The sequence below is a fragment of the Hippocampus zosterae genome, chromosome 1 (assembly GCF_025434085.1).
Source record: "Hippocampus zosterae strain Florida chromosome 1, ASM2543408v3, whole genome shotgun sequence".
Lineage (NCBI taxonomy): Eukaryota > Metazoa > Chordata > Actinopteri > Syngnathiformes > Syngnathidae > Hippocampus > Hippocampus zosterae.
Window position 1 is genome coordinate 22,510,207 of NC_067451.1, and position 27,023 is coordinate 22,537,229.

At 41.3% G+C, this 27,023-nt stretch overlaps 1 protein-coding gene across 1 annotated transcript in view; it reads right to left on the minus strand.

Annotated features, from left to right (window-relative positions):
* LOC127611135 (collagen alpha-1(XXIII) chain-like) overlaps positions 1 to 27,023 on the minus strand; it is a 126,538-nt gene that overhangs the window by 30,400 nt on the left and 69,115 nt on the right. The window contains 2 exon segments of the mRNA XM_052081485.1: positions 4,392 to 4,418; positions 6,480 to 6,544. Of these exon segments, the coding sequence (XP_051937445.1) occupies positions 4,392 to 4,418; positions 6,480 to 6,544 (92 nt within the window).

Consider the following 27,023-nt stretch of genomic DNA (forward strand, 5'->3'; position numbering starts at 1 on the left):
AAGCCCAGACTTCCCTCTCCCCAGCAAATTTTTTCAGTTCTTCCCGAGAGATCCCAAGTTGTTCACAAGTCAGCTGGGAGACATAGTCTATCGAGCGTGTCATCCCCGGTGGCCTCCTGCCGGTGGGACACACCTCACCAGGGAGGCGTCCAGGAGGCATCCTAATTTGATGCCCGTGCCAGCTCATCTGGCTCCTCTCTACGTAGAGGAGAAGCGGATCGATTCTGAGCCCCTCCTGGAAACATTTCAGATTGCTTTTCAAGTAAACATATACATTAGTCAAGTAAAGTAATATAAATTACTGAAACTTAGACAAGTAAATTTTATGAATAAAACAGCACATATTTGACATGCAAAAATGCAGTAGATTAAAATAGTAATCCTGATTAGTCTTAACTGAGTATTTATAAAGTAAGTTATCAAGTATCACTCTACTTGATTTAATTGTGGAATAAACTCATTTGTAAGTTGACTCACCAAAGTAAGTGCTGGTACAAATAAAATGAATTACTTTACTTTTTTATTGTAACTGGTTTGCATGTTTTTGGTTTAAGTTAAGATAAATGATTGGATTTTACAGTGTAGTATGCTCTTTGTCCTCACTGTTAAGACACTGTTAAGACGAGTGGTGCACTCGTAGGATATCAAATTAAAGAGCTTCAAAAAGCATTTGAGCATTTTCTCGACATCTTGTTAGCACGCTAGATTATTAATGAAAACTAATACACAGTAGATAAATGCTCACACGCCTGTATGGAAGGCAGAAGCCGGGCTCTGCGATCGACAGAGGCAATCCCTCCCGTTGCTACTTCCACAAGGATCGCGTTGTTAAACGCCCGGTCGCTGACAAACAAGACCCATATTCTGAGGGAGTATTTCCTTTCCAATGACTTGGATTTTCTGTGTCTTACGGAGACTTGGGCAGGTACTGGTGAGTACAACGCTTTGATTGAATTGTTACCACCTGACTGTGGTTTCCTCGATACCCCGAGGACATCGGGACGTGGTGGAGGTACGGTAAGCATCTTTAGGAACAATTTCAAATGTAAACGGTGCACATTCACCACATCGGCCAACAGCTTTGAAGCAACCTTCTTTGAAGTTGGTCGTATTTTCCCGGTGCTTTGTGCTGTCATTGACCGTCCTCCTAAATACAACAAAGACTTTTTAAGCGATTTTTCAACCTTTCTTGCGGAAATCAGGCTGAGATATGATCATATCCTCCTAATGGGGGATTTTAATATCCATGTGTGCTGTCCGGAAAAAACGCTAGCAAAAGACTTCTTAAGACTTACTGACTCTTTTAAATTTGTGCAGTATGTGACCAGCCCGACACATGAACAAGGACACATTTTAGACCGAGTGGTTTAGGTCCTATCTAGATGACAGGACCTTTTGTGTCAGCCTTGGCTGCTCTGAGTCACGCACTGCTCCCCTGTCATGTGGTGTTCCACAGGGCTCAATTCTGGGGCCTCTGCTGTTCTCGCTGTATCTGCTCCCATTGGGTTCCATCTTAAGGAAACATGGTATTCCCTTCCACTGCTATGCAGATGACTGCCAGATCTATGTCCCACTGAGCAAGAAAGACACCTTCTCATTAAGGCCACTCCTATCCTGTCTGGAAGAAATCAAAACCTGGATGGCACAAAATTTCTTGAAATTCAACGAAAAGAAGACAGAGGTGATATTGTTTGGTCCCAGTGGCCCTTATTCATTCCATCCTGTAGACTTGGGCCCCCTGTCTCCTTATCTGAAATCAACGGTCTCAAACTTGGGCCTTAAACTAGACAGTGATTTCAAACTCGATCGGCAAATTGGTGCCGTTGTTAAATCAAGCTTCTTTCACCTTAGACAGCTGGCCAAAATAAAACCTCTCCTCTCACATGAACACTTTGAGACAGTAATTCATGCCTTTGTCACATCCCGGCTGGATTACTGCAATGCCCTGTACTTTGGAGTCAGCCAGTCCTCCATTAAGCGCCTTCAGCTGGTCCAGAATGCCGCTGCTCGCCTCTTGACAGGCACTCGTAAGAGGGAGCATATAACTCCTACTCTGGCATCCCTTCACTGGCTTCCCATTCATTTTAGAGTTATTTTCAAGATCCTCCTCTTTGTTTTCAAATCTCTGAATAATCTCGCGCCACCTTACCTCTCTGAGCTCATCCGTCCCTACACACCTGCCCGGCGCCTCAGGTCTGTGGACCAGTCTTTGTTAGAAGTACCAAGAACTAAACTGAGGCTCAGAGGGGATCGAGCCTTTTCTGTTGCTGGTCCCTCTCTCTGGAACGACCTCCCACTGAACATTCGGCAAGCCTCCTCGCTGCCCATCTTTAAAGCCCTCCTCAAAACTCACTTGTATTCTTTGGCGTTCGACTCAGCATGACTTAGATTTGTTCTTGATTTTACTGCTTGGTGCTTTCTACCGCCTTTATTACCGATTCATCTTACTGTTTATTGTGTATGTTAAATCGCTCCATGTACAGCACTTTGTATGCAGCGATGGCTGTTTGAAAGTGCTCTATAAATACTGTTGACTTGACTAGAAGTGGGACTATAGCATTCTACTAGTTCCTATTGGGTGGTTCACTAGTAGTAATAGTAGCATGCAGATGTCAACTAATGGACAGTTTCACATCACTAATAAAGTAGTTAGTAGTACATAGATCTCAAGATGGATAAAGTATATTGAAAAACATCAGGTTATTATCATGATTATGATTATTACTAAAATGGCTTTCCATTGTGCTTCATTTTGTCAAAGGAGACAAGTACTCTCCAGTCACAAGAGGCCACTCAATTACATGAAACAATATCAGTGTGCAAATGAATGACCATATATATATGAATCACGACTGATTTCATTATGGAACCACCGAGTAAATCATTAAGACATACAAGCTGCAGGAGCATTTAATTTTGTTGGGTAATCATCTCAGCTCACTGGGGCAATCTAAAATGTAAAATTGCTACTCAGCACCACATGAGCAAGAAACTGAGCTCTCAGCTGCTGATACGGCTGCTTCTTAAGCGTATTTAATCATATAGGATTTTTTTTAATGTAAAATTAAGTGGCATATTTAGTCATTTTGGGGGTCCAAAATCAAAACGGTGATGATAAATTCAGTAATTTGATTGAATTCAGACGCAAACAATTGTGTTTGTTACTTGATTTGTGGAAATCTCTTAAAGGTTTTTATGAGACCTTTGTGGGCACCTGGAAGACTTGCGACTACTTCATGCCAAGTCTGCCCTTATAAGTATGTACCTGTATGTATATACAATATATATATATATATATATATATACACACACACACACACACACACACACACACACACACACACACACACACACACACACACACACACACACACACACACACACACACACACACACACACACACACACACACACAGTATATAAGTTACTGGACAGTCCCGGGGCGCTTGTGTCTTGCGCCTGTAATGGGCAGCATTTTTCACAGCCCCGCTTTGTTCAGCGGATAGATCGGTGCTGTTGAACGGTCTGCGGCTGGATGGATGCAAGGCTTGAGGAGCCGACGATCAGAAGAAAGGAGCGTCAGCGCAGAGCGCCAACGTGGATTTGGAACTGGGAGTCGCGGCTTGGAGTTTGAAGCGGATTACGTGGGACAGGAGAAGTGAACTAATCTCTTTTTCATCAATGGATGCTACAGCTTCGTGTTTGCTTTCAACTTCAACTTTCAAACTTAGCTTGTAGCAGACGTGTGCACATTTTCAGCATGACGTCTCTGATCCACTGGTGAAAGGACACTTTGATCCTCTCCTTTTTCATCTATAATTGCTTCAGACAACAAAGTGTATGCAGAAAAGTGGTGAAGATTGCACGACTGTCTGTATCCTATGTGTTGTGTTGTGTTATTTTGACTTCAAAATGGCGCCGCGAAAGTGGCTGCCTTTCCAGCAGCTCCTATATTTTGTTGTTCTACTTCTTCAATTCATAACTTTGCTGCTGTGAATTGGGAATTTCTCCATTGCGAGACTAATAAAGGTTTTCTTGAATCTTCTTGAATTAAAAAGGTTAACTTCCTTTTTTATCATAGCATACCGTATGTATCCATTAAGTAGCACCTATTCTGCTCCCCCCCCCCCCCCCAAAGAACATGTCAAAGGACAGCTTGTACCATAATTTGTGTGCAGATGTTTGTCTACAAATGTTACGGTGCAGGATAAATGATAAGTACTGAAAGTCATATGAGGTTAGGGAAAAAAAGCAGCAACAGTTGCATGAAAGGGCAATAAAAGGAGCAACAAACAGAAGAAAAATAGGGAAAAAATTTCAGCAGAGGTTTAAAAGAACTCATGATTGAATCAGAAAGAAGATTGAAAGGTTATAGAACAAATCTAATTTACCGGGTATCCATCCCGTCCGGCTTTGCCCTGGTGAGGTTAGACATTAAAGGATGAAGCAGTGAAACAGATTAGAACGGGGCTGCAAACAATTTTCAGAATATCGTATTATCATTGAATGGCAATCAGAGTTTAGATTTATTTGAACTGTGTGAAGGTACATCCAGAAAGTCTCAAGTAGATATAGGGGACCATCTCAAGTCTGATGCCTCTGAGGTTCAATGTTTACACAAGGTTGCACGTTTACGTGTGCATGGCAGTTGAGAATGTCATAAATGTTATGTGCAGGTACAGATCTTACAATAGAAAAAAAACACGTTTCTGAACAACTCAGAGGCTAAGTAGCATTCCTAAATAGATTGTGTTTGACCTCAGAGGTTCCACTGTATGAAATACTTTAGAATGTAGTCAGCAACTTCACAACCGTGACCTCTTAACTGGCGCTTTAGTGTAGGTTTATTCAAGATAGCAATCAAGACGCTTCAAGCCAATTATGGTGGGGGTTTTTTTGTTAATTTTTAGCTTGGACATGAGTTAATCTTAATATGCCTAAGCCCGGATAACATGCAAACGCTACTCTACTAATTTGAAATATTGACATGCTAATCAAGATTCAAGATGTGGATTTGTTATGTGCGCAGTGAAAACATAATGGTAACATCGAGTAATGAAGTTCTGACTTGACCCATCCAACAGTGTTATACCACAATATGTTGTGTTGGGGGTACTGGGAATTTTGACTCTGAATGTTCACCCGGAAGACAGCACTTGTGTCCTGTTCGAAAATGATAGGTGTGCGTGTTTAAAAAAAATAAATTATGAGCCCTCAGAGAACAATAACTTATTTGCTGGCCCTAACACACACACACGCACCCACGCACGCATGCATGCGCGCACACTTCCTTTAGCAGTCCAGTTGTGGGTGCAGATGTGAACATGTTTGTGACAGTTTGTCAGGCGGTGTGTTCTTTTGCTCTATTTTACACAGACTGTGACTTTTCTACGTTCCATGCCTTCACACTGGTTAACTTTAATACTACCTTACTGATTGTGATGCAAATGTACTTACAGGAGGTCCTGCAACAGAGAGAGAGAGAGACAAAACAGACATGAGAAAATACCGTGTGCGTCTCTGCTTGCTGCACATGTACTGTGGTTTGTTTTCAATGCAGCACCTGAAATATGGTAAAGTTCATGAGATATGCTGCCATATGAGTTTATGGTGAAGCTGTTAGGATAAACTGGCATTTAGAATGGTTTGCGTTGTTTGTTCAAGAATGACAACAATAGGGAAATCATTCTCCAACTGGATGCTCAATAGTCTGTAAATTATATGAATGATGTTGTATCATTAAAAAAAAGTGCATACCACCATAAGGAGACTGGAAACATACTAAAGCCATCACCTTTGCCGACCTCATGAATATTTAGGATCAAATATTAAAAAATAAACCGATCCTCTGGTATTTGGGGGGGCATGTGGTCATTATGTCAAATTGTCAGTAGGATTATGAGAGGGTCCCAAAAAGTTTACTATAAGGCATTAATAAAGCTCACCAAAAGCTTATGTGAATTTATTTGACCATTAAATACTACAGCAGGCGGCCAATTTGCCACTCGCTGTGGAAGGCGGTGGAAAAAAACCCAAAAAACAAAATATTGGATGCCCACCATTGTTTAGTAAACAAACAATGGTGGGCATCCAGGACTTTGTGTTTGTTGACTATGATCCTTGTTTTGTTGTTGACTTAATTGGAGGGTTAAGTAGTACCGTGTGGACACAGCTACGCCCAACCAGTCAACAAACTGGTGATAGCACGGCATATCCGGGTTTCTCATTCCAAACCATAGGGCAGAGAAGTTGGCACTCAGTGAGTTTGAGCAGTTACGATAGCTCAATGAGATACCCTGACATCTGGACAATGTTAGTACCACCACATGGGCCAGGTTAACGGAGGAAGATGGGCTCCTAAAACCTAAAAGCCTAATGAGCCGCTGGATGCGGGCTTTGCACGACACATCCAGTCACCGAGAGCGTGATGGAGCAAGTTAGTGAAAACGAACAGGAAAGGCAAGACAAGAAAAAAAAACAGGTGGTGGACTTTACTTACCCGGTTCCCCTCTTCTTCCCAACCTTCCACGCTTTCCGGGAGGCCCTGAGAAAAGACGCAGATGGAGCAATAAATTCCCCAAGTCGGCACAGAATGCTCGAGTAGAGAACAAGTGACCCTCGCTTGATGTCTCTCTGCAGGCGGTCATGTGTTGCCTGGCATCCGGTGTGCACTGATCACACACAGGCCAACCCTACGTTGTGCGTCAGCCGTAGATGGATGAGCGACGTTGATGTACGCTCAAACGTTATGTGCAAGAAGTGAAAACAAAAACTCGTCGTGGTGGGAATGGGATGAACCCTGCGGCATGTTTGCGACCGTTTCTGTGCTCTCTTTGGCTGGAGGTCAGGTTCATCAGACCTCGCAGCTTTGGCTTCACGCAGGTTGTACAAAAATAAATAAATAAGGGCAATGTGGGGGCGGAGGATATGATGTGGTCAGTGAGAAGGTTAATGGATGGAATCCCGGACTTCACGCTGCTACACGGCCATGAATCATTCCTACACCACTACCGGCTTCCATCGGCTTGTATCCACTTATTTTGCTGCGTTGTCACTGATGCGATTTAGGAAGTCATGCATTTTTAATTATTTCAAAGAGCTAGATGTGGTAGTGATTCAATCGCCTAATTTCTCGGTCGCTCGGCCATGCCAACAACCCCCTCCTGTCACAAAGCGGAAACAACTTTACATTTGTATGTGCTCCTTTTACTTTTGCCACCTTGTGTTCCGATGGCGATGCCGCATAACTGCATAACGCCTTGTGTTACAAGCAACATTTCAGTGAAATATGTGTCGTCACTGTTTGAAAAAACATGCAGTTGGGAGTCAAAATGTCAGTAATGATAAGTTCTTACTTTACAGAGTGTCGTATTTGTCTGAACCCTAAATCATGTTCAAGAAAGCTTTGTGCTTTAAAAAAATAATTTGAAAACAATTAAAATGTCATCACAATTGCACATTATACTGAAAAGTATCGGTACTCAGTATCTGGGAGTACCGGTACTCAAATGTAAGCGCTTGTCCTCCCGCTATTGTTGCATCCCATGTTTTAAGTATCATTTTAACATTCTCCAATGTGACACAGCAAAAAAAGAAACTAGTGGTTAATAGCAAAAGATAAAAAATTAACTTTGACGATGAGCGATAGTCATCATGAGTAATATACCGCTTGGATCACAATACTAACTTCGAAGCAGCAGTTCAGAAGATTCAATTCTTCCATTACTTTAAAATGATAATTTAATTGTTGATCTAGTAATTAATCAAATACATTGAGCCCAAGGTCTAAGAATAGATTTCCACTTATTGGAGCTGTTGAGAATACTCATTTGAGGATGGTGATGATACACACATGTGTGGCTGTGGACACGTGTCCAAAGTAGTGCAGCTCTGTAAAAACGGGCTACATTCCAGTGTTGATATCTGAGGAAACAAACACATGGAATGATTCAGGACTGCGCAAATAAAATGCACGAGCCCATCAATCTAATGTTTGCAGTATTGAATTTGTTGACTGACAACTGCAACCAATCTACAGGGTTGGAAGTCATTTCTGCATCAATGCCTGAAAGTCTTGAACACAACACATGTAGTTCTCCACCTACTATAGCCTCACACGCATGCGCACACAGACACACACGCACACACACTCCTTCTGTTTTTCACAGCTTGTCTTAAATAAGCTACGGTGACCTTTACTGCAAACAAAGTGCTTCCAGGTAACAAAGTGCAGAAGTTACAGAACACCGCCCTGACTTTCCTCTCTTATAGCTCACATTGTGCTAAAATTGTGAACAAAGAATGAACTGAACACGCGGACACGCACACGGAGACATGTTTTTTTTATGAATCATTTTTTCAAACAAACAGAGTATTCTCTGCAGTTCAGTGAAGCAAAATCCCTGGCTGGCCATTACGTATTTGAGGAAATACATCTAAAAACTAGTAACTAAAATTGCTGCTATTAAAATTAAAACTAGCTGATTTAGAAAAACAAAAGTCAAAATGAATATTGAAAAAGCGAATATAACACTGGGTGACCTAAAATTACATTTTGACAATTACTTGTGTTCCCAATTCAATTTCGGCAGAAAGAAGTGAAGCCTTGAATTCATGAACTTCCAATGACATTTCAGATAAACTACTATCAGTGAAGCGGACACTTTGATGAATCCGGACAGCTGACACAACATCTCGCTCGCTGTCTCCTGATCTGTCAAACTTTGTCCAACTTCCCTTCCAATAAAAAACTGGGTGTGGGAGCAGGAAGGGCAGAAACACACTGTGGATGTAAACAGTTAAAAAGGTTGTTGAGTCACGCACTGGGTGACTCACCCACACAGCCCCCCGAGGTGATGTGCTGCTGTCTTCATGAAATAATTCACTGATTGGGCACAAGCTGAATTGGACTTCAACGTGACTGCTAAAACTTTTCTGTATTATCACCGTGTGAGATTGAGCTCAATTATGTTAGGTCTTGTGCTCATTTCAAATTCAGTTTTCTTCCAGTTGATTATTTTATGCAGCCATTTACTCAACAAACACCATATACATTTTGTATGAAAGGGAAAATAGACAGAAGCATGAGCTTATAATACGTTCCCCCTCCACATAAAGTAAGCAAAGTCTTGCTTATTTCTAGAAAAGCAATTAAGGATTATGTCTGCGTTCTTCACATCATGAAATAATAGGAATAAAATGCAGCGAAAAAACAAATTGCTGCTTTTATTGTCCACTCTCAACATCGGCATTTAAAATATTTCTCTTAGGTGTAGTTTTAAAATGACATTTTTTGGCAGTCGTTTAATTCTTGGTCCAACTTGTTCCATACAAAGAAATGCAATGCTGCTTTATTATTTTTTTAAAATAAACTCAAAATATGGAAACACATGCTCTTTTTTTTAATCAGGTTCTGAAAATGTATGGGTAAGCTTTTTTTCCCCCCATTAAAAAAAAAAAAATCGGACAGAAATTCAACCCGTTTTAAATTCAACCAAGTCTTTACTTTTTAAAGATCTATTTTGAATAAAGAACAGATTTTTAACACAGAAAAGCAGAATCTTGTTAATAAGAAACTCTAACCAAATCTGTCATCTCAGTCCTTGTGAATATCGAGAGAAGAATCGGTGCATGTCATGAAAAGAATTCCCTTGCGTGGCAATGCTGGAAATGAGCAAAATCCAGATAAATAAACCACATTCAGCCACCAGTGATTCAGACGCGTGCTCAAATAAATATCGACTCGATTAAGATGTGTGTTTGTTGACGCTCCTCACGTGTGTGTGCACAAGCTTGCTTTTTCACACGATAGGGGAATGGGATGTACCATCCATTCTTTGATGCTGCGACTGTAGACGAGGGAAGATTTTAAAAGGAGCATCAAGACAAATCTAAATATCATTTGGAATCTAAAGCTACAGTGTCTGTCATGAAAATAGCATCTAAGAATTGCTGCGATTGGCTGGCAAGCAGTCCTGGGTGGACCACACTTCTTGCACAAAGACAGCTGGCATAGTTTGCCAGGTGGATGGCCGGATGTCTTGGACTCATCTACAAGACTGGTGGATTAGCAACTAATGCCACTGTTTTGAGTGACGTACAGTGCTTGGATAAACTTTTCGGCACACTAAAATGACCAACTAATGTTTATTCACACATCCTTTCATTGATTGATATATTTTCTATCATTAGTCCTCCTTAAGGTACCATGGTGGGGTACATCTTGGACTTGTCATCTGACAGAATAGTTCTGTGCTTAGAACATACATTTATGTAGTAGCTTCTTTCGCTTCGGACCACAAACGCTGTAACTTTTAATGTTTTTTTAAAAACATTGTTTACATACAATACTATGTATAATATATTATACTATGTATAATAAAATGTGGTGTTTTTGAACATTTGATTTGAACCAAAATACATCAATCTGTCCTGCAAAATCAAGTACTGAATTGTTATATAACATTCATCATCTTCTGAGCCGCTTGATCCTCACTAGGGTCGCGGGGGGTGCTGGAGCCTATCCCAGCTGTCTCCGGGCAGTAGGCGGGGGACACCCTGAATCGGTTGCCAGCCAATCGCAGGGCACACATAGACGAACAACCATTCGCACTCACACTCACACCTAGGGACAATTTAGAGTGTTCAATCAGCCTGCCATGCATATTTTTGGAATGTGGGAGGAAACCGGAGCACCCGGAGAAAACCCACGCAGGCCCGGGGAGAACATGCAAACTCCACACAGGGAGGCCGGAGCTGGAATCGAACCCGGTACCTCTGCACTGTGAAGCCCACGTGCTAACCACTGGACTACCGGGCCGCCCTGTTATATAACATTGGTGAGTAATTACTGTAAATGTACATTACAATACAATACATGCTGATTTATATAGCGCTTTCACAACAGCGGCAGCTGTAACAAAGCGCTTAACAAAACAGTTAACATAAAGTAAAATCAATAAACACAACACATAACATAAAACACGGACAGTCGTGCAGTCCTAACCACTTTTCCGTCACACTTTGTTGTTTGAAGCAGTTTGAGATGAAAGAGGAGAACTTCAGTATGCACATTGAGCTGCAGGGTAACACTTTGTCTCAGTAAATGTGGGTTTCTCAGCTTCTAACTTACAATATATCAACTGCTTCTTCCTCACTGGAATAAAAACTTTTACCGGTATCTTAAATCCTTTATGTACCGGTAATCCCAAAATGTGTTCCTAGTTTGATGTTCTGGAACATGTTAAAACAAAACCAGGGGCTCTGTGGGAGATTCTTTTAATGTAAGAAAGTAAATCAAAAAATCTGCTCATCACCATAACTTTCAAGTGCAGTATCTTTGTGTTTGTGTGCATGCGTGCGTGCATATGGGTGTAACAGAAGACAATGTGTGTGCCACACAGCAGGAAACAGTTTTGAAGGACCTGTACGCTCTGCCTCTTGTGCAGTCCGGATTGTCAACGACTGATTTAAGACGGCCTTATTTTTCCTCCCCCTTTCCACAGGTACAGTGCCCGTCAGCCGTTAGACTTTAAGCAGCTTCTTGCGCTGCTTTATATCGCTCATTCTGTCAGACTTAAATCAAACACGATAATGACAGCCAATGTGACTGTGGTCAAAAACCTAATCACTTTACTTTAAGGGACACTGTCTTCCCACTGAGGTGGTACGGTCAGCTGCCCAGATTACTTTAACGCCCTTGACATTTGACTTTGCTGCTGAGAAGAGGTACAAATAGCTGGACCGTTGTCAAACAGCTAATTAGCTCAGGTTCATTAAAAACAGATCCAGTGGATGTTTCCCTTCTCCGGGACCACAATGTTTCCTGGGGTCCAAAAGCTAAAGGTACAAAAACAGTACATTTTTGATCAGATTCTTTTTCTGAGTACACTCAAAAAAAAAAACCAGTCATTGAATTGACTCCATTTTATTTTGTTGGGTGATTGCACAAAATAATATAATTTCTGTCCAGATATACAGCAATGAGATTTCTCTCTCTCTCATATATATTTTTTTTAATTCAGATGATTTTATTTCATTCAACTACTCGACGCAGCACATTGCATGTATAGTGTAGAATGTAACTGAAAAGTACTCCTACATTTGAGGAATCAGATTATTGAGCTAAAGTCGACCCCATTTGGCGGTCACACTGCACACCAATTCTGGGGGATTTTACTTTGGCTACCACGGGCTAATTAGTGTTTTTTGTGGAACATGCAGCTATTTCCTACAGTAATTAGACACAAACAGAGAAAGCCATAAAGAATTGTTTAGAGAGTCGCAGTTACTATTACTCAGACTCACTTATGCAGCTGTTCAAGCGACTTGGATCAATATAAAACACGTGTTGAATCATCACTTTAACACATCAAACCGCACTTTGAAAATAATGCGGTTTGTTATGGAAGCCCTCTTTGCACGGAAAACTAAGATGAAAGCTAACAAACAGTTCTGTTTGCTCCCCTTGATGGGAAAACAGCTCAGACTATCTTTTTTCTTTTCCTTTTTCTGTTTCTGACACGATAAATAGAACTCAGTCACAAACTGAACCCAAATAGGAACTGCTCTTGCGGGGCCATAATCTACAGAAAGCTAACGAGAATAGCACAGTCGTAAATGACCTCATTGTATTCCACTCGGCATCCTCCAATTGATACTGTAAGCATTGTTCATCAACATCAGGCCACTTTCATATAAACATATTGAATCAGCTCAAAACAAATGTGCATCCATCCATTGGTTTCGACCCGAGTCGACTTTGCTTTCAGCTTTCTGATGTTCTAAAACTACAGTATTGTTTTCAGAACATGCAAAAAATGCCTTTGATAAAACATACTGGCAATTGAATTCCATATTTTTATGCAGAACTATTAGACCATACACAGATCTTATCAGGTGGTACTTTGCATTTTATGCACATTTTTCATCGGCTTTAACTCACTGATTGATCAATGGTGGCATTGATGAGCTCTGAGAAGCAAGACATTACTGCTGCAGTGTTTCCTCACATACACATTTACCTCTGGTGGGCTGCCATAAATTAATTTTATTCTTTACTAAACAATTTTGGTGCTACGGGTCAAGATATGATTGTTGTAATATCTTTCATTGCTGCACGGAAAGCTGCTCTGCTGCTTGTGTGAGTCTGCCAATTCATACCAGTATTGATTTCCTTTATGGTATGAAACTGCAAAAGCGGTCTCAAATGACTGAAGTATCAACCATATCCATCGTTAAAGTTTGGGAATCAATCATGGTAGTATCAGCTAAAACAGAATCGATCCCCCTCGCTACTCCTGGAGGTGTAATATGTCTGTTTCGTCACTTTCACTGCCCACTCGGTCCTGCTTTTGTTGCCTGGACAGAGCCTACATATAGTCGTCGGAGTTTTAGATTACACAGCGAAAGAACGTTTTGTGGGAAGTGAACCGATGACAAGCATTCATATTTCAAAGAGCAAAACCATCAGAACTAAATATGACAATAACTCAGAGGTAACACTGCAACAGAGAAAATATTGTGTTGTAAGCAATTCTGTTGTCTAGTAGGCTGCGCAATGTCGCAAATGCCAATGACAACGACACAATGCACATCCTTTCATGTCCAAAACAATACAGTTTTGAAGTTGTTTAAATGTTATTCGTGAAACAAATGTAGATATGTGTGCAACTGTCACGTAATCTGCCAAAGTCCCATGTCCATCAACACAACATATGACTGTTGTACCCTGTCGACGTCCCAATCCACTTCATTCTGCGAGGCAGAGGTTATCATTCATAAATAACACAAGTTAAGGTCATTAAAATAATTGTGAAACGGTTCAGACTAAAGAATTTTGGGGGGGAGGTGTTCTATTGCGTGTTTTGAAAACCGCTACGTTGTTACTAAAAATGATGTTTTGATCATTCGGTAATGAATAAATGTTTCACATTTAAAGCACATTTTCCCACTATTGAAATCGCTTCTTTGGGATCGTTGGCAAAAATACTACTGCTCAGGAGTCAGTCCAAAATTATACTTGAAATGTTGCAACATGTCAAGGGACCAATGATCGAACCCATTCTAGACGATGGCTATAAACTGGAATATGAACATTTAAATGTTCATGAACCCACACTGTCCCTTTTTAAATAAAATGACAAGGAAGTCTTTGGATACAATTCAAAAAAAATATAGTCAGTAAGTTATTTAAATAGACTTATTGCTCCATCTTTTGATCAGATCATGATGCTTTGTTTTCTTTTAAACTCACATAAAGCCCAGTAACCTTCTCAGAGCTCAAATTTATCACCCTCCTCCTTAAAACAGCTGGATGGATATCTGCAGCCATGCTATTTCTACGGTGACTCATCAAATCATTCCGCACGCTTTCAAATATGATCATGTGTTTACTTTAAAGAAGTTCCCCAACAAGATAGATTTTCATCTTGCTTACAAATTGAATGTCATCACTGGCTGGTGTCTGCGCTAGGATGAATCTTGAGGTAACACACACCATGTTTCCAAATCAAGAACATTATGTCTGTCATGCCATGTGGAGTGGCGACTATGGCAGGTGCAGACTTGGCCGTGAGTGAACTTTAAAGGAGGGAGGGAAGGGAGATTTGGGTGGTAAATAGCCCCCTCTCATGATTGGTGGCTACCTGCCATATTTTGGTCCAATCAGGTGCTCAAGCTTCGAGGGCCCATACACATGCAACCCATCATGAAAAAGCCTAATTAGACTTGCCAATAGTACTCACACTCTGTACTTAAATAGAAGTACTGATACAGTCCCTTTTTTTAAGTTGATCAATCGACGTACTGATTGAACTTGGTACTTAAGTAAAAGCATAAAAGTACAAATTCTGATAGTATCATAAAAAACTGTACATTTTGAATGTAATATATCAAAATTTGTAAGTTGTATTTTTACATTGTTGTCTTGGAGCTAGCTAGCATTGGCATACTTTGTCTTTCTTTTACATTGCATCATCATGAACCGGCTTTGAAAAGAATACGCATATTCTGATCAGTCGAAGTGCAGATCTCAGTTTTCAACTGTGATAAAAGTAAATACTCATCAGAGATACTCAAATACAGCGACCTGAAAAATCTGAAAAAGTACATTACTTCCCACCATAGAATCAGTTCATATCAAAGTTCCCGCAGTTTTACAACTCGCCTGAGTTCCACACATTCAACCGTTTTTGTGCACTAATAAAGGCTAGCACAGGTGGGAGGGAATGACAAGGAGGTATTCTCCAGTCACCCCTGTTGAGCGGCTGCATCTCTGAATTGGCATTTATGACCAGGTGACTTGCAAAGAGGTCAAGTGGATCCATGCAGGTAAGTGGCAGTGAAGTACAGCTGCACGGGGAGCAAGGTAACAAGTGGTCCTTTAGCTCCTTTCACTCCACACGTGCTCATATTTCTTCTTTACACTGTAACCCTGATGCACCTTCCTGTCAAACAATGTAAAAAACACATGAGAATCTCCTAGGCTGATCAGTGATAAAATGCTGCATACCGATGCAAAGGCACTGATCTGTCCTAAGTTGGGCCCAAATTTAACGATGGTTTGGAGGAGCTTTGTGTGCAATTCCGAATGGGTTTTCCGTTCTCATGTGCTATAATCAAAACAACCGCAAAACAGAGTCCCAGGGCAAGCCATGTCAAAGGCATGAGATGCATCACTGAAATGTATCTATAGCAAATGTGAATCTTATTTAAGGACACTTGCTCTCTGTTCCAAATTTTCAATATTTTCATTTATGGGAGAGCCCGTCAAAGTAATCCCTCCCCTCTAAAAGAGTTTATATCTGACTCTTTTCACCCCGTTCAAAAATGAAGCCTTTGTATTCCGGCCCAAAATATCAAATAACACATTTCTCACACCTCCTGAGTTCATTTTTCAGTTTTTTCTTCCCCCCACCCCAAAAAAATACAACATGAAATTATCATTGTCGTTCATGAAAATTTCTCCATCAAAGAAGCTCAAAAACGGTCACCCTATTCCACTTTATTCGTAGGTCCTTTTAAAAGCTTTTAAAGCAAAACTTTCAAGGTACCCAATGTAAATGCTACATGACAATTAACCATTTTAAATAGTGCACCTTTTCGGTCATGGCAGATAGGAATGATGTGTTTTACTGGACCGCAGAAGGACTCTTTGTATAAAAGTTCTCAGTGTTCCATCAGCCTTTCAGTTGTTCACCCCTGACAAACTCACGTTGTATCAAACATCATTCATTCTTGAAATTATTACTCGGACCTTGACAAGTGCACAACCGGGATGGGATTTCTGCATACATTACAGCTTCCTGTAGGATTGTATGATTGCTAAGGCGTGTAACACAGTCAACATGTGACCTCCATTCCTCTGACTGATGGAGACCATAAATCTGCCGCTGTACTCCAACACAAGTGACCTCCGAACCTCACATGGGAACCCTCATTTTCTTTGCAGACTCAGCTCGCATTCGGCCAAGAGAGCCTTTGATGGAAACACCAACAAGTAAACACGTGTTTTCACTTGATTTTGAGATTTCTCTTTGTGGTTTGCGCTTTTATATTAACCGGCTGACATGAACTGCCTACACCGCTACTTCTAACGTGTGGGTGAAGCGCTGAGGTCAGTCTGAGAGGGATTCTCATATTCCCCTCACGTCTTCCTGTCTGGCTCAACACTTCCTGCCGCTCACGTACCCTCACACACACACACTCACGCACGCATGCACGCCTGCTGCGCTTTCAGCCACCTCTGCTCTCGTTCTGTCACAATTTAGGCAGCCTGCACTTGTCCTTTGGTATGCTTGACTTCCATCAGCACCACTTGCTAGGGTTTCAGATTTCAGTGTGCCAATCCTCATCAACCCTCCCCACCACTCACCACACTGTTAAAAAAAAAAAAAAAAAAAAAAAACATACATGACTTTAAGCCATGGACAACTTGTTAAGGTGACATTCTGTTGTAATGCATTCCATTTTAAACTAGGACCTCCATGACTCACACATTTCCACTGTCAAAGTTTTTCTCGTCACTGCAATAAAATATGGGCGATTCGTGGCGCTGCGTACATGTGCGTTGAGATTTGTCCACGAATACTGCATTCAGATAAGCATTTGATAGTGAGGCAATGGACTCCCCCTAGAGTTGTAATATGTTACTGAGTTAAATAAAGACTATTTAACTCACTCTGCGGAATACTAAAGACTATATTTTACAATGGGCAACGCTATGAACTCGTGGTTTGCGCATGTAGCCAACAGTCGAGAGATCCTGGTTTCAAATCTCGATGCAGGTCCACCTGTAAGCTGTTTGCATGTTCTCTCGGTGCTTGAGAGCACATTTTTCTCTGGATAATATGTCAAACTTCAGCATTCCAAAATATGCATTGTAGGTTCTCGGTAAATGATGCCTCTAAATAGCCCTGAGATATGAATGTGGTTGTCCCATGGTTGGGGGAGTTTGAAAATGTTTTGTGACACAATTTCTAATTACTTTCAAACATGTAGTTAGTGCCATATTATTCAAGTCATGTAACTACTTTGAATTACTTGAATTATTGGAATACTAAAATATGAAATATGCCTATGAAGACAAAATAAATTTAATATCACTACAATTTATATGTATGTTGCATTTGACAATAAAGTTGGATTCAATTCAATTCAATATGTATTTATAATACAAATTCATTTATCTGGTCTTTTTGATTTTATTGAATGTTTAATAATGTGAAATCTGACTTTTATTCCCGGTAACAATTTGAGCCAACGCTTTGATGTTCATGTGGTCTTCTTATGGTTAAATTAGGGTTCTTTTTTCCAGACTATGGTATTCCCATTTTTTTTTTTTTTGAAGAGGAAACCTGGCTGACAGTTTCGGCTGTTGCTTCAGCCTTCATTGGAGCTGTCAATACCTCCTGATGGCGTGTCTTAAAAACTGAGCCGTTTGAGACGTTTTTATTGTTAATATAGTGTTTGAATAGTTAACTGAGTGAGTTATTTGTACGGAAGGTAGAAGTCACATTCACAGTGTAGCGACCCAGCAACAGGACACTGCAAGCCTCTGACAGATCCAACTTTTCTTTGTAAATGTTATTGTACATTTCAAACAGTGAAAAGTGGTCACGCTTCCTCCTTTCTTCCATGCTGCTTTCAAGCTGGCCAGATGCAGGAAAAAGCTTGCTTGACGGCCTCCCCCTGACGGTACATGCACACTACTTTGCCCTCAGCAACAGTGTGCAAGTGGAATCACAGTGGCTCATTGCGCTATTATGACAATTTATCCCCTTGTTACGTTGAGGGCTCAAAAAAAAAACAACCTGGTAGCTGGCGTCTTTTGGTCTGTGTGGAAACTGTAATCCTGCCAAACAATCCCCATTTTGAATAAATGTACTGTATGTAAATGTAATGTATTTTCTGTAACTGTAATGCAATACAGTTACATATTTTTGTATCCTGAATATGTAATGACGGTAGATGTATTCCGTGTTACTCCTCAAGCCGGGTTTTTTTGGTATATACAGTACTGTATGTCCCCCTACCCTGGTTTGACTGGTGACCAATCAAGGGTGTACCCTGCTTTGTGCAACAAGTCATCTCGAAACAGCCTCGCTCACCTGCGACCATAATGAGGACAAACGCTCTAGAAAATGCATGTATGTATGTATGTGTGTATATACATATATATGAAGTACTGTGTTCTTGTTCAATTCAGTAAAAGACTAAAAATTACAGTCCTGTGATTGTCAACCAGGATGCAATGGCAGACTCGTGTGCAGCGAATGAGGATCCAATTCAAAGGCTGAATTTGTCTCAAATGCATTCTTTATCCAATACAAATATATGTTCATTCATCTGCGAGCATGTAAATGACAGGCAGAATAAATGTTCTTCTGTTGATGACAGAAGAACAATAAACCTGTGTGCCATTCATACAGGAGTATGTCACGAGCGGTGGTGGTGGAGGACCCCATAAAAGCAGGCAAGAGGAAGGAGCAGGGCGAAGTTGACAAATTGTATTCACACACAGAGAAAGCTAAATCCGAAACAAAACAAAGTCCTGAAAACAAAAAGAATCCAAAGTAGCAAACCAAAACCATGACTGAAGCAAAAACTATCAATAACCGAAACATGACCGGAACAAACGTGACAGCAGCAGCAGCAGCAAGCAAGCAAGCAAACAAACAAACAATGACACGACAATGAGTGGTCGGGCAGGAGTCATTTTATACTACTAATTACATAATAACATAACCAACAAGTGTGCAGCTGCAGGGAGAGCCCTACAGTGCCACCTGTTGGTCACAAACCAAAACATGACACATTTTACCTTTATGTTCAATTAAACAGGGCCAGATTTCACACAACGTATAGACAAAAGCAAAACACGCTGCTGCTTTGGTTAGCAACAGAGTTCAAATGGGCTCAGTGGATTTTTTTTTGCGGGGGGAGTTGAGGGAGGGCATTAGTTCCAAATTGAATTAACAAAACATGGGCCTGTAGTCCAGTGGTTAGCATGTCGGCTTCACAGTGCAGAGGTACCGGGTTCGATTCCAGCTCCGGCCTCCCTGTGTGGAGTTTGCATGTTCTCCCTGGGCCTGCGTGGGTTTTCTCCGGGTGCTCCGGTTTCCTCCCACATTCCAAAAACCACGCGTGGCAGGCTGATTGAACACTCTAAATTGTCCCGAGGTGTGAGTGTGAGCGTGGATGGTTGTTCGTCTCTGTGTGCCCTGTGATTGGCTGGCAACCGATTCAGGGTGTCCCCCGCCTACTACCTGGAGACAGCTGGGATAGGCTCCAGCATCCCCCGCGACCCTAGTGAGGATCAAGCGGTTTGGAAGATGAATTAATGAACGAATGAATCTAATCAAGGGAGAATAAACAACCAAACTTACAGTCAAATAATATTTGCCGCATTGTCAATAGAATGGATAAGTTGTAGCATATGGTATTTTGGGTGTTACTGCACTTTCTAACTTTGCACACATTGTGCCAATCAAAATACAGACACATATCTGATCCTACCTGGTTGTGCAACAAGCATGTAGCTCTGAACAACAATTTAGATTTCATACTAATAGAAGAGAACGTTTCTGGGCTGGTTCATTTCGGAAGCAGGCCATGCAGGATTCTCATTCTTACAACCCATTAAGCAGACACTAACTATGTTTGGAGTATTAGCATGAAGGAACTCTCTGGCAAGTTGCAATCCTCACCCAAGTAGACTCCATTTGTATTACGGTACTTTCCACACATCTGGTGCACATACTCAAGTGACACCACTGAGGAAACCTTCGCCTATGTTAACCTGAAAATAGGAAGGCCTATAAAAAGCTTCTAAATGGAACATCTGTGCTATTTAAAAAAACAGATTCGACACTTCTTACAAATCTGGATAGGTCACTCGGATCAGACACTTAATACATTCGCTAACCCGATCCTCATCCGTGTCAAGACAGCAACACAATAGACAATGTTGAATGTATGGGAACAAATCAGGAAAAGTGGCTCAGCGTTCGTGTGCAAATGCACCAAGACTAAATAAATGCGCTGGTGCAACAGACCTCACGTAGACTGTGTGCGTGTTTGAACTGCTGCCATAAGACATCACAACAAGCGCTCCCATCGGAGATTGGCACTGGCGTGTTATGGTAGGAATGGATACCGCAAAAAAAACATTACTTCCTCTCTCTTTGGGTCCTTCATAACAGCATTAGATGACAGATATCAAAATATTATGCATAGCCAGTAACAGTGTTTGGACGTGAAGCGGTGCAAAAAAAAAAAGAAGCCCAAGTGAAAGCAGGGTTGTGCAACTCTAAAGGGATACGCTTGCCTCAAATTTGCTCCGGCATTGTCATTAGTTGCCCATTTTAGCCACAAAATGTTTTTTCTCTCCGCTAAGCGAGTGCTTGGCTGTCCTGCTATGGTTGTAGAAATAAACATAGGGGACATGCTTAGAATAATTCACCAATACATAAATATTTCAGGGAGGGAGACACAATGGTTTCCATGTGTCAGCAGGCGACCACCAAGTGTTTCAGCAACCAATAGCTTGCGTTTCATGGCACCAAGAGCTCGGTTCACTGAAAAGATTTATGCTTGCAAAAATGGATGCAAACCTGATTGCGTAAGTAAACTTATGTGCCAGCTGATGTACTCATTGGGTGCATCCAAGAGCGCGCAATCTGCCGCAGAGATCATTTTGTGCATTCTGGTCGGAGTATATGCAAGTGCAAACAGTGAGCATTTGCAAAGGACGCCTCAGATGCAAAACTGCACATGCCAGCAGAGCTGAGGGAAAATAAGAGGCGGCAGGGGGAATTGCTCTTAAAATCTTTTTTTTTTTTCCCCCCAAGATGGCGCCCGAGTAGGCAGGCTTCGGCAAGTGCTCTTCAAGAGACTGTTTTGAGCGCTTTTTGGCCACGACATTCGTCAAAGGAGCAGTATCTGTGCTTGGTGGTTGCGCCTTCTCGGCACCATGCCTGTACCAGCACAGATTTTGATTGGGAGGAATGTCGGCGCCATTGACTGTCGGTGCTGGACAGACCTGGGGAGCTTGTGTTTTTTGCGCCTGTAATGGGCAGCATTTTTCACAACCCTGTTTTGTTCAGTGGCTATGTCGGTGCTGTTGGACAGTCGGCGTTGGTGCGGCTGGATGGATGGCTGCTGAAGTTGAGGATGAGGAGAGAGGAGCGTTGGCGCAGAGCGCCGATGCGTATTTGGAACCGTGAGTCGCCGCTTGGAATTGAAACTGATTTCCATGGGACAGGAGAAGTGAACCAATCTCTTTTTTCGTCAATGGATGCTACAGCTTCTTGTTGACTTTGAAACTTAGCTTGTAGCCGACGTGTGCACATTTTGAGGATGACGTCTCTGATCCACTGGTGAAAGGACACTTTGATCCTCTCATCTTTCATCTATAATTGCTTCAGACAACAAAGTGTGTGCAGAAAAGTGGTGAAGATTGCACAACTGTCTGTTTCCTATGTGTTGTGTTGTGTTATTTTGATTTCAAAATGGCGCCGCGAAAGTGGCTGCCTTTCCAGCAGCTCCTATATTTTGTTGTTCTACTTCTTCAATTCATAACTTTGCTGCTGTGAATTGGGAATTTCTCCATTGCGAGACTAATAAAGGTTTTCTTGAATCTTCTTGAATTAAAAAGGTTAACTTCCTTTTTTATCATAGCATACCGTATGTATCCATTAAGTAGCACCTATTCTGCCCCCCCCCTCCCCAAAGAACATTTGATTCTCTCCTCTTTCATCTCAAACTGCTTCAAACAACAAAACGTGTGATGGAAAAGTGGTTAGAACTGCATGACTGTCCGTGTTTTATGTTATGTGTTGTGTTTATTATTTTACTTTATGTTAACTGTTTTGTTAAGCGCTTTGTTACAGCTGCCGCTGTTGTGAAAGCGCTATATAAATCAGCATGTATTGTATTGTATTGTATTGTAAATCTTTTTAAAATGCCAGAAACAAACATGACAACGGCATTTTGTTTATTAGGCAATGTATTTTTGGATCTTTTGAATCAGGTAAGGGTTGCTTTTGAGCCAGTCACAAGTAAGAGTTATGCTCTATATCAGGGGTGCCCAAACTTTTTGGACCAAAGATCTACTTTTTGATCAACTAACCTCCCGGGATCTACCCTTACTGGCGCACACACACAGGCACGCCATGATGAGAAACAGCGTGAAACTGAGGCATGCGATGCACTTTTGCAGCCTGTTAACTATCGTAGCTCACACGTACAGTGTTAAAGTGCTTCCCTGGGCCCTCCTAGATTCCTATTCTTTGCCCGTGCCCTCGGTGAATTGTACACGAAGCAAACTTTGAATGAGAATAATGACGATAAAAGATAGAGCGCAACAGCTCTGATTACAAGCTGCAATTGCAGACTGCTGAGCGTTAACAACTTCCGGTGACGTAATCACGTGCCACCGTAACTTCAAGATTTACCTGCTTTATTTTATTTTTATTTTATTTTTGTGAAAATGAGACTGATTGGATGATTTGGGTGCAGTGTACATTAACACAAAAAATATATATTTTTATAACATGTACAAAGACACACAAATGTTTTTTTTTTTCTCCTCGACACTCCTCAGATCTACTTGGGACCTGTCTTAGATCTACCGGTAGATCAGGATCTACCTAATGGGCACCCCTGCTCTATATTATAGGTGTCAAACTCAGGTCCTGGAGGGCCGCTGTCCTTCATGTTTTCCAAGTCTCCGTGTTGCAACACACCTGATTCAAATGATCAGATCATCAGCAAGCTCTGCGCAAGCCTGACATTGAACCTGTTCATTTGAGTCAGGTGTGTTGCAACAGGGAGACTTGGAAAACATGCAGAACAGCGACCCTCCACGACCCGAGTTTGACACCTATGATCTATATTATCGTGACAAAAACTCCTTTCAACTTTGAATTCTCTTGCATCAGAGTTATTTCAGCCCATGGTGCGGGCCTCTATCAGAGCCGTTTTAGGGGTATGCTTTCTCCAGTTTTAACACAATGTCATTTAGGATGGGCACATACTGTACATCCAATTCACATGCACTCAGGGTAAGTTAAATCAAAACAGAAGTACCGGTAGTCCGTCTGCCACGAACACTTTCCAATTTCATTTTGAAATGACGGAATCATCAGAGGAACCTAAAGAGCAAAACCCGCTTTTAAATACAGCGGTCTCCGCTATTTTTACACGTTGCCAACAATGCGCACACAAATCACTTAGAATGACTGAACACACACTTTAGTGCCAGCTATCGGGGATCTTAGAAAATCAGACCTCAAGAATGTAAGGCAGTTTTCCAAAAGGGGCAGAGAGTGACATGATAGTAAGGTTCATATTTAGCCTTGCCATATCCCGCTATGCTCCACAACACAAGTCTAAACAACTTTTCAACATTCAAGTAGTCCACTGAAAGCCACATGGATGTGACTTGAATGCAAGCTGTAGCTGGTATGCAAGTTTCACTTCATACAAAATGGTAACGTAAAAACAACACAACTATTAAACTTCAAACAATTGACTCCTGAGGAGTCTATTTTTTCCCCCTTCTTTGGTCATTCCCTGTGATCGGAAATGTGTTGTTTCCTTAATAGTTTCCTGTAAAATTCGCAGTCCCAAGTGGATATTCTGAAGGGGAGCCTCCTCTGGGCGCCCAAATTGGGTCCACCAGTGTAATCAAGACATGCACTGCTGAGCTTCTTGATATTCCAAAATGCAGACCTGCTACAGGATTGAAAGGACTTGAGTTCAAAGCAGTGGGAGGCGGGTTGCATTGTAGCAGGACCACTCCATCATGTCATCGTACAAATGCTCTTAGTTAGCCAAGTTCCGGAAGCGTGACTTTAATTCAAAATAAGCTGTCATGAGCGTATGTAACGTCGAGCTACTTGCAAGGACGTTCATCGGGTGCTCCCAGAGTTCCATGGAGGAAAAAGAAGACATTCCTTTTTTCCCCCTTTGTGTCGATGTTTGTGTGTGTGTGTGTGTGTGTGTGTTTGCTATCGTTCCAGGCACCCATGCACAAGAAGGGACCTCCATTCTCTTCACCTCTGTGGGACCTTGTGTAATCACCAAGCATCAGCTCCTCAGGGCAGGAGGCAGCCCTTCTGCCCTACCATCGTGTTTAGCGGCCGCCGTCCTGCGTTCAAACCTCGCCTCTGGGGCTGGAGTCACAATGGTACTGACTGTTAGCGCTATAATGAATGGCTATTAACTGGCAGAGAATGAGGGAAAGGCATTAGGTAGTATAGGAATTATTAGGCTGGGTTATTAGCAGTCATCCATGCTGCTATGGTTCAGTGAGGTAGTACAGCTGTTAGGAAACACATGGCTTGGGATAACGTTAATATAAGGCCAGGCTGACTACACAAGGAACACAGGCAAAGTAATTTCACTTGCTTGTACTGTAATTTGTGAGTGGTGAAGGCAAACATGAAAGTTACCAAAGGACCCCGTAAACAATGAAGTAGCCACACATTAGTAATAAATTCATTGAACATAAAATTCAGGCCTGTACAGTCGAGTGTATTTGAGGCATGCCTATGAGAGTGTATTTGAAATTTGGTCAATGCAATTTTTATTTTTTCTTTTTTGTAGTGTACTTTAACCGCAAATTTGGTATTATTTGTCAAAAACAAATAATACCATGGGTTTCTGTCTGATTTGCACTGACTGAAAGTTATCACCCGGGCAAATCATAACTCCATCCATTTTCTACAGCACTCATCCACATTAGGGTGGCAGGTGAGCAAGAACCTATCCCAACTGACTTTGGGCCTCGGGTGAGGTACAACCCGGACTGGTCTCCAGAGAATAACTGATAGCAATCACTGAGTTAAGATTCAAGAAACAGCTATTACTTTGTAGAATGATACAGTAAAAATTTTAAAAGAAAAAGAAAAAAGACGGTTCCTAAGAAATCTTCAAATGGGTTGTTTTTATATTTAGATACTGATCAATCGTGGCCATAAAATAAACATGGTTTCAACGGTCCAGTACTGAGAGTCCCAGCTGTATCTTCCGTGCGTTCAGACAGTTGTTGACGGATTCTCCCAATATGACTCTGCAGGGTTCACAGTGACACTCACCATCAGCATTGGCCTGTGCAGCTGCACCATCAGCCAGGTGGCTAAACTCTTTTTCTCCCCCTTACTCTTAACTACATGTTAACCTCATGATTCCCGACATTTACTTTGAACTGAAAAGTCAATTATTCAGTTTAGCATGGTTAATTGTTTTTGTCGTTTGCAGTGCTGCAGAGCTTTTCTCCAGTAACAATCTCAGCATATTTTTTAAACAGCATTAAAAAAACTCTGTCTGACTGACTATCTTGTATGTTTAGTTGCTGATTTTTCCTTCTGTATACAGCAGTGGTGTCAAGCATACCGCCTGCGGGCCAGAACCGGCCCCCAAAGAGGTTCGATCAGGCCCGTAGGATAATTCAAAAGTGAAAAAAAAAATGCATAAAAGACACAGAATTAATATTTTTAATAAGGTGCAATTCATGAAGTATCAGCTAGTTTTTGTCAGAGTAGAAGACAAAATTGTTTCGATCAGATAAGACGACAACAGCAGCCTCAGTCTGTCACTGAGACAGACCCAACACAACAGACGCTATCAAGGACATGTGAATACTTTATTCTTAGTTTGTAAGGTGTAGGCATGGATGAAATGTAGATTTTAAATGCACGTGTAAATGGTTGAAACATTCCTTTCTTTACATATCTCGTTTAATCTTAAACTGCATTACTATATTTTTCAATACCAATTACTTGTTAAAGATTTGTGCCTTTGTACAATCAGTGGGATCAGTTGCAATGCATATATGTTTATGATAAAAGTAAATTGCACATTTGTCTAAGGAAATCTGAAGGTGCTTCATGAAATGTTTTGTAAAATATATGATCATTAAATTTCAACATTTTCCAAATGTTCTTGTGCGTCTTTAGACCAAAACAGGAAAGACATATGATTTTGGTTATTTATAGCAGAGTATGGTAAAATTTTAATGGTCGAGCCCACTTGACATCTACCAAGGCCGTATGTGGCCCACAATGTCAAATGAGTTTGACACCAATGGTATACAGTATACCGTTGTTGTTTTTTAATGTGCTTTTAAAGGTTACTGGCTAGTCTGACGAAACTTACTCACGTTAGTAGCACCTCATTGTGATGTACCATGCCAAGTAGCACTGCGCTCTACTGGATGTAACTGCAGTGTAGTAAAGCGCAAGAAGGAGAGGCAGAAAAGGTCTGCTACTAAGCTCCAGTAAAAGCCATAACCACAATATGTCTGTGAGTATAAGCTTGTGTGTTGTAGGATCAATTTTTATGCTTCTCTGTATGTGTTAAAGTTACAGTTGTTGAATGTTTTATAATAATGTAACACCCATGCTCATTACTGCTAGCCTGTCTAAGGAGTTTCATATTATATTCTAGCATTAAGCTGCCAGACCTTCATTAGACACAACTATTTGGTTTGATTGATTGGTGTTTAAAAGTGTTGAGTT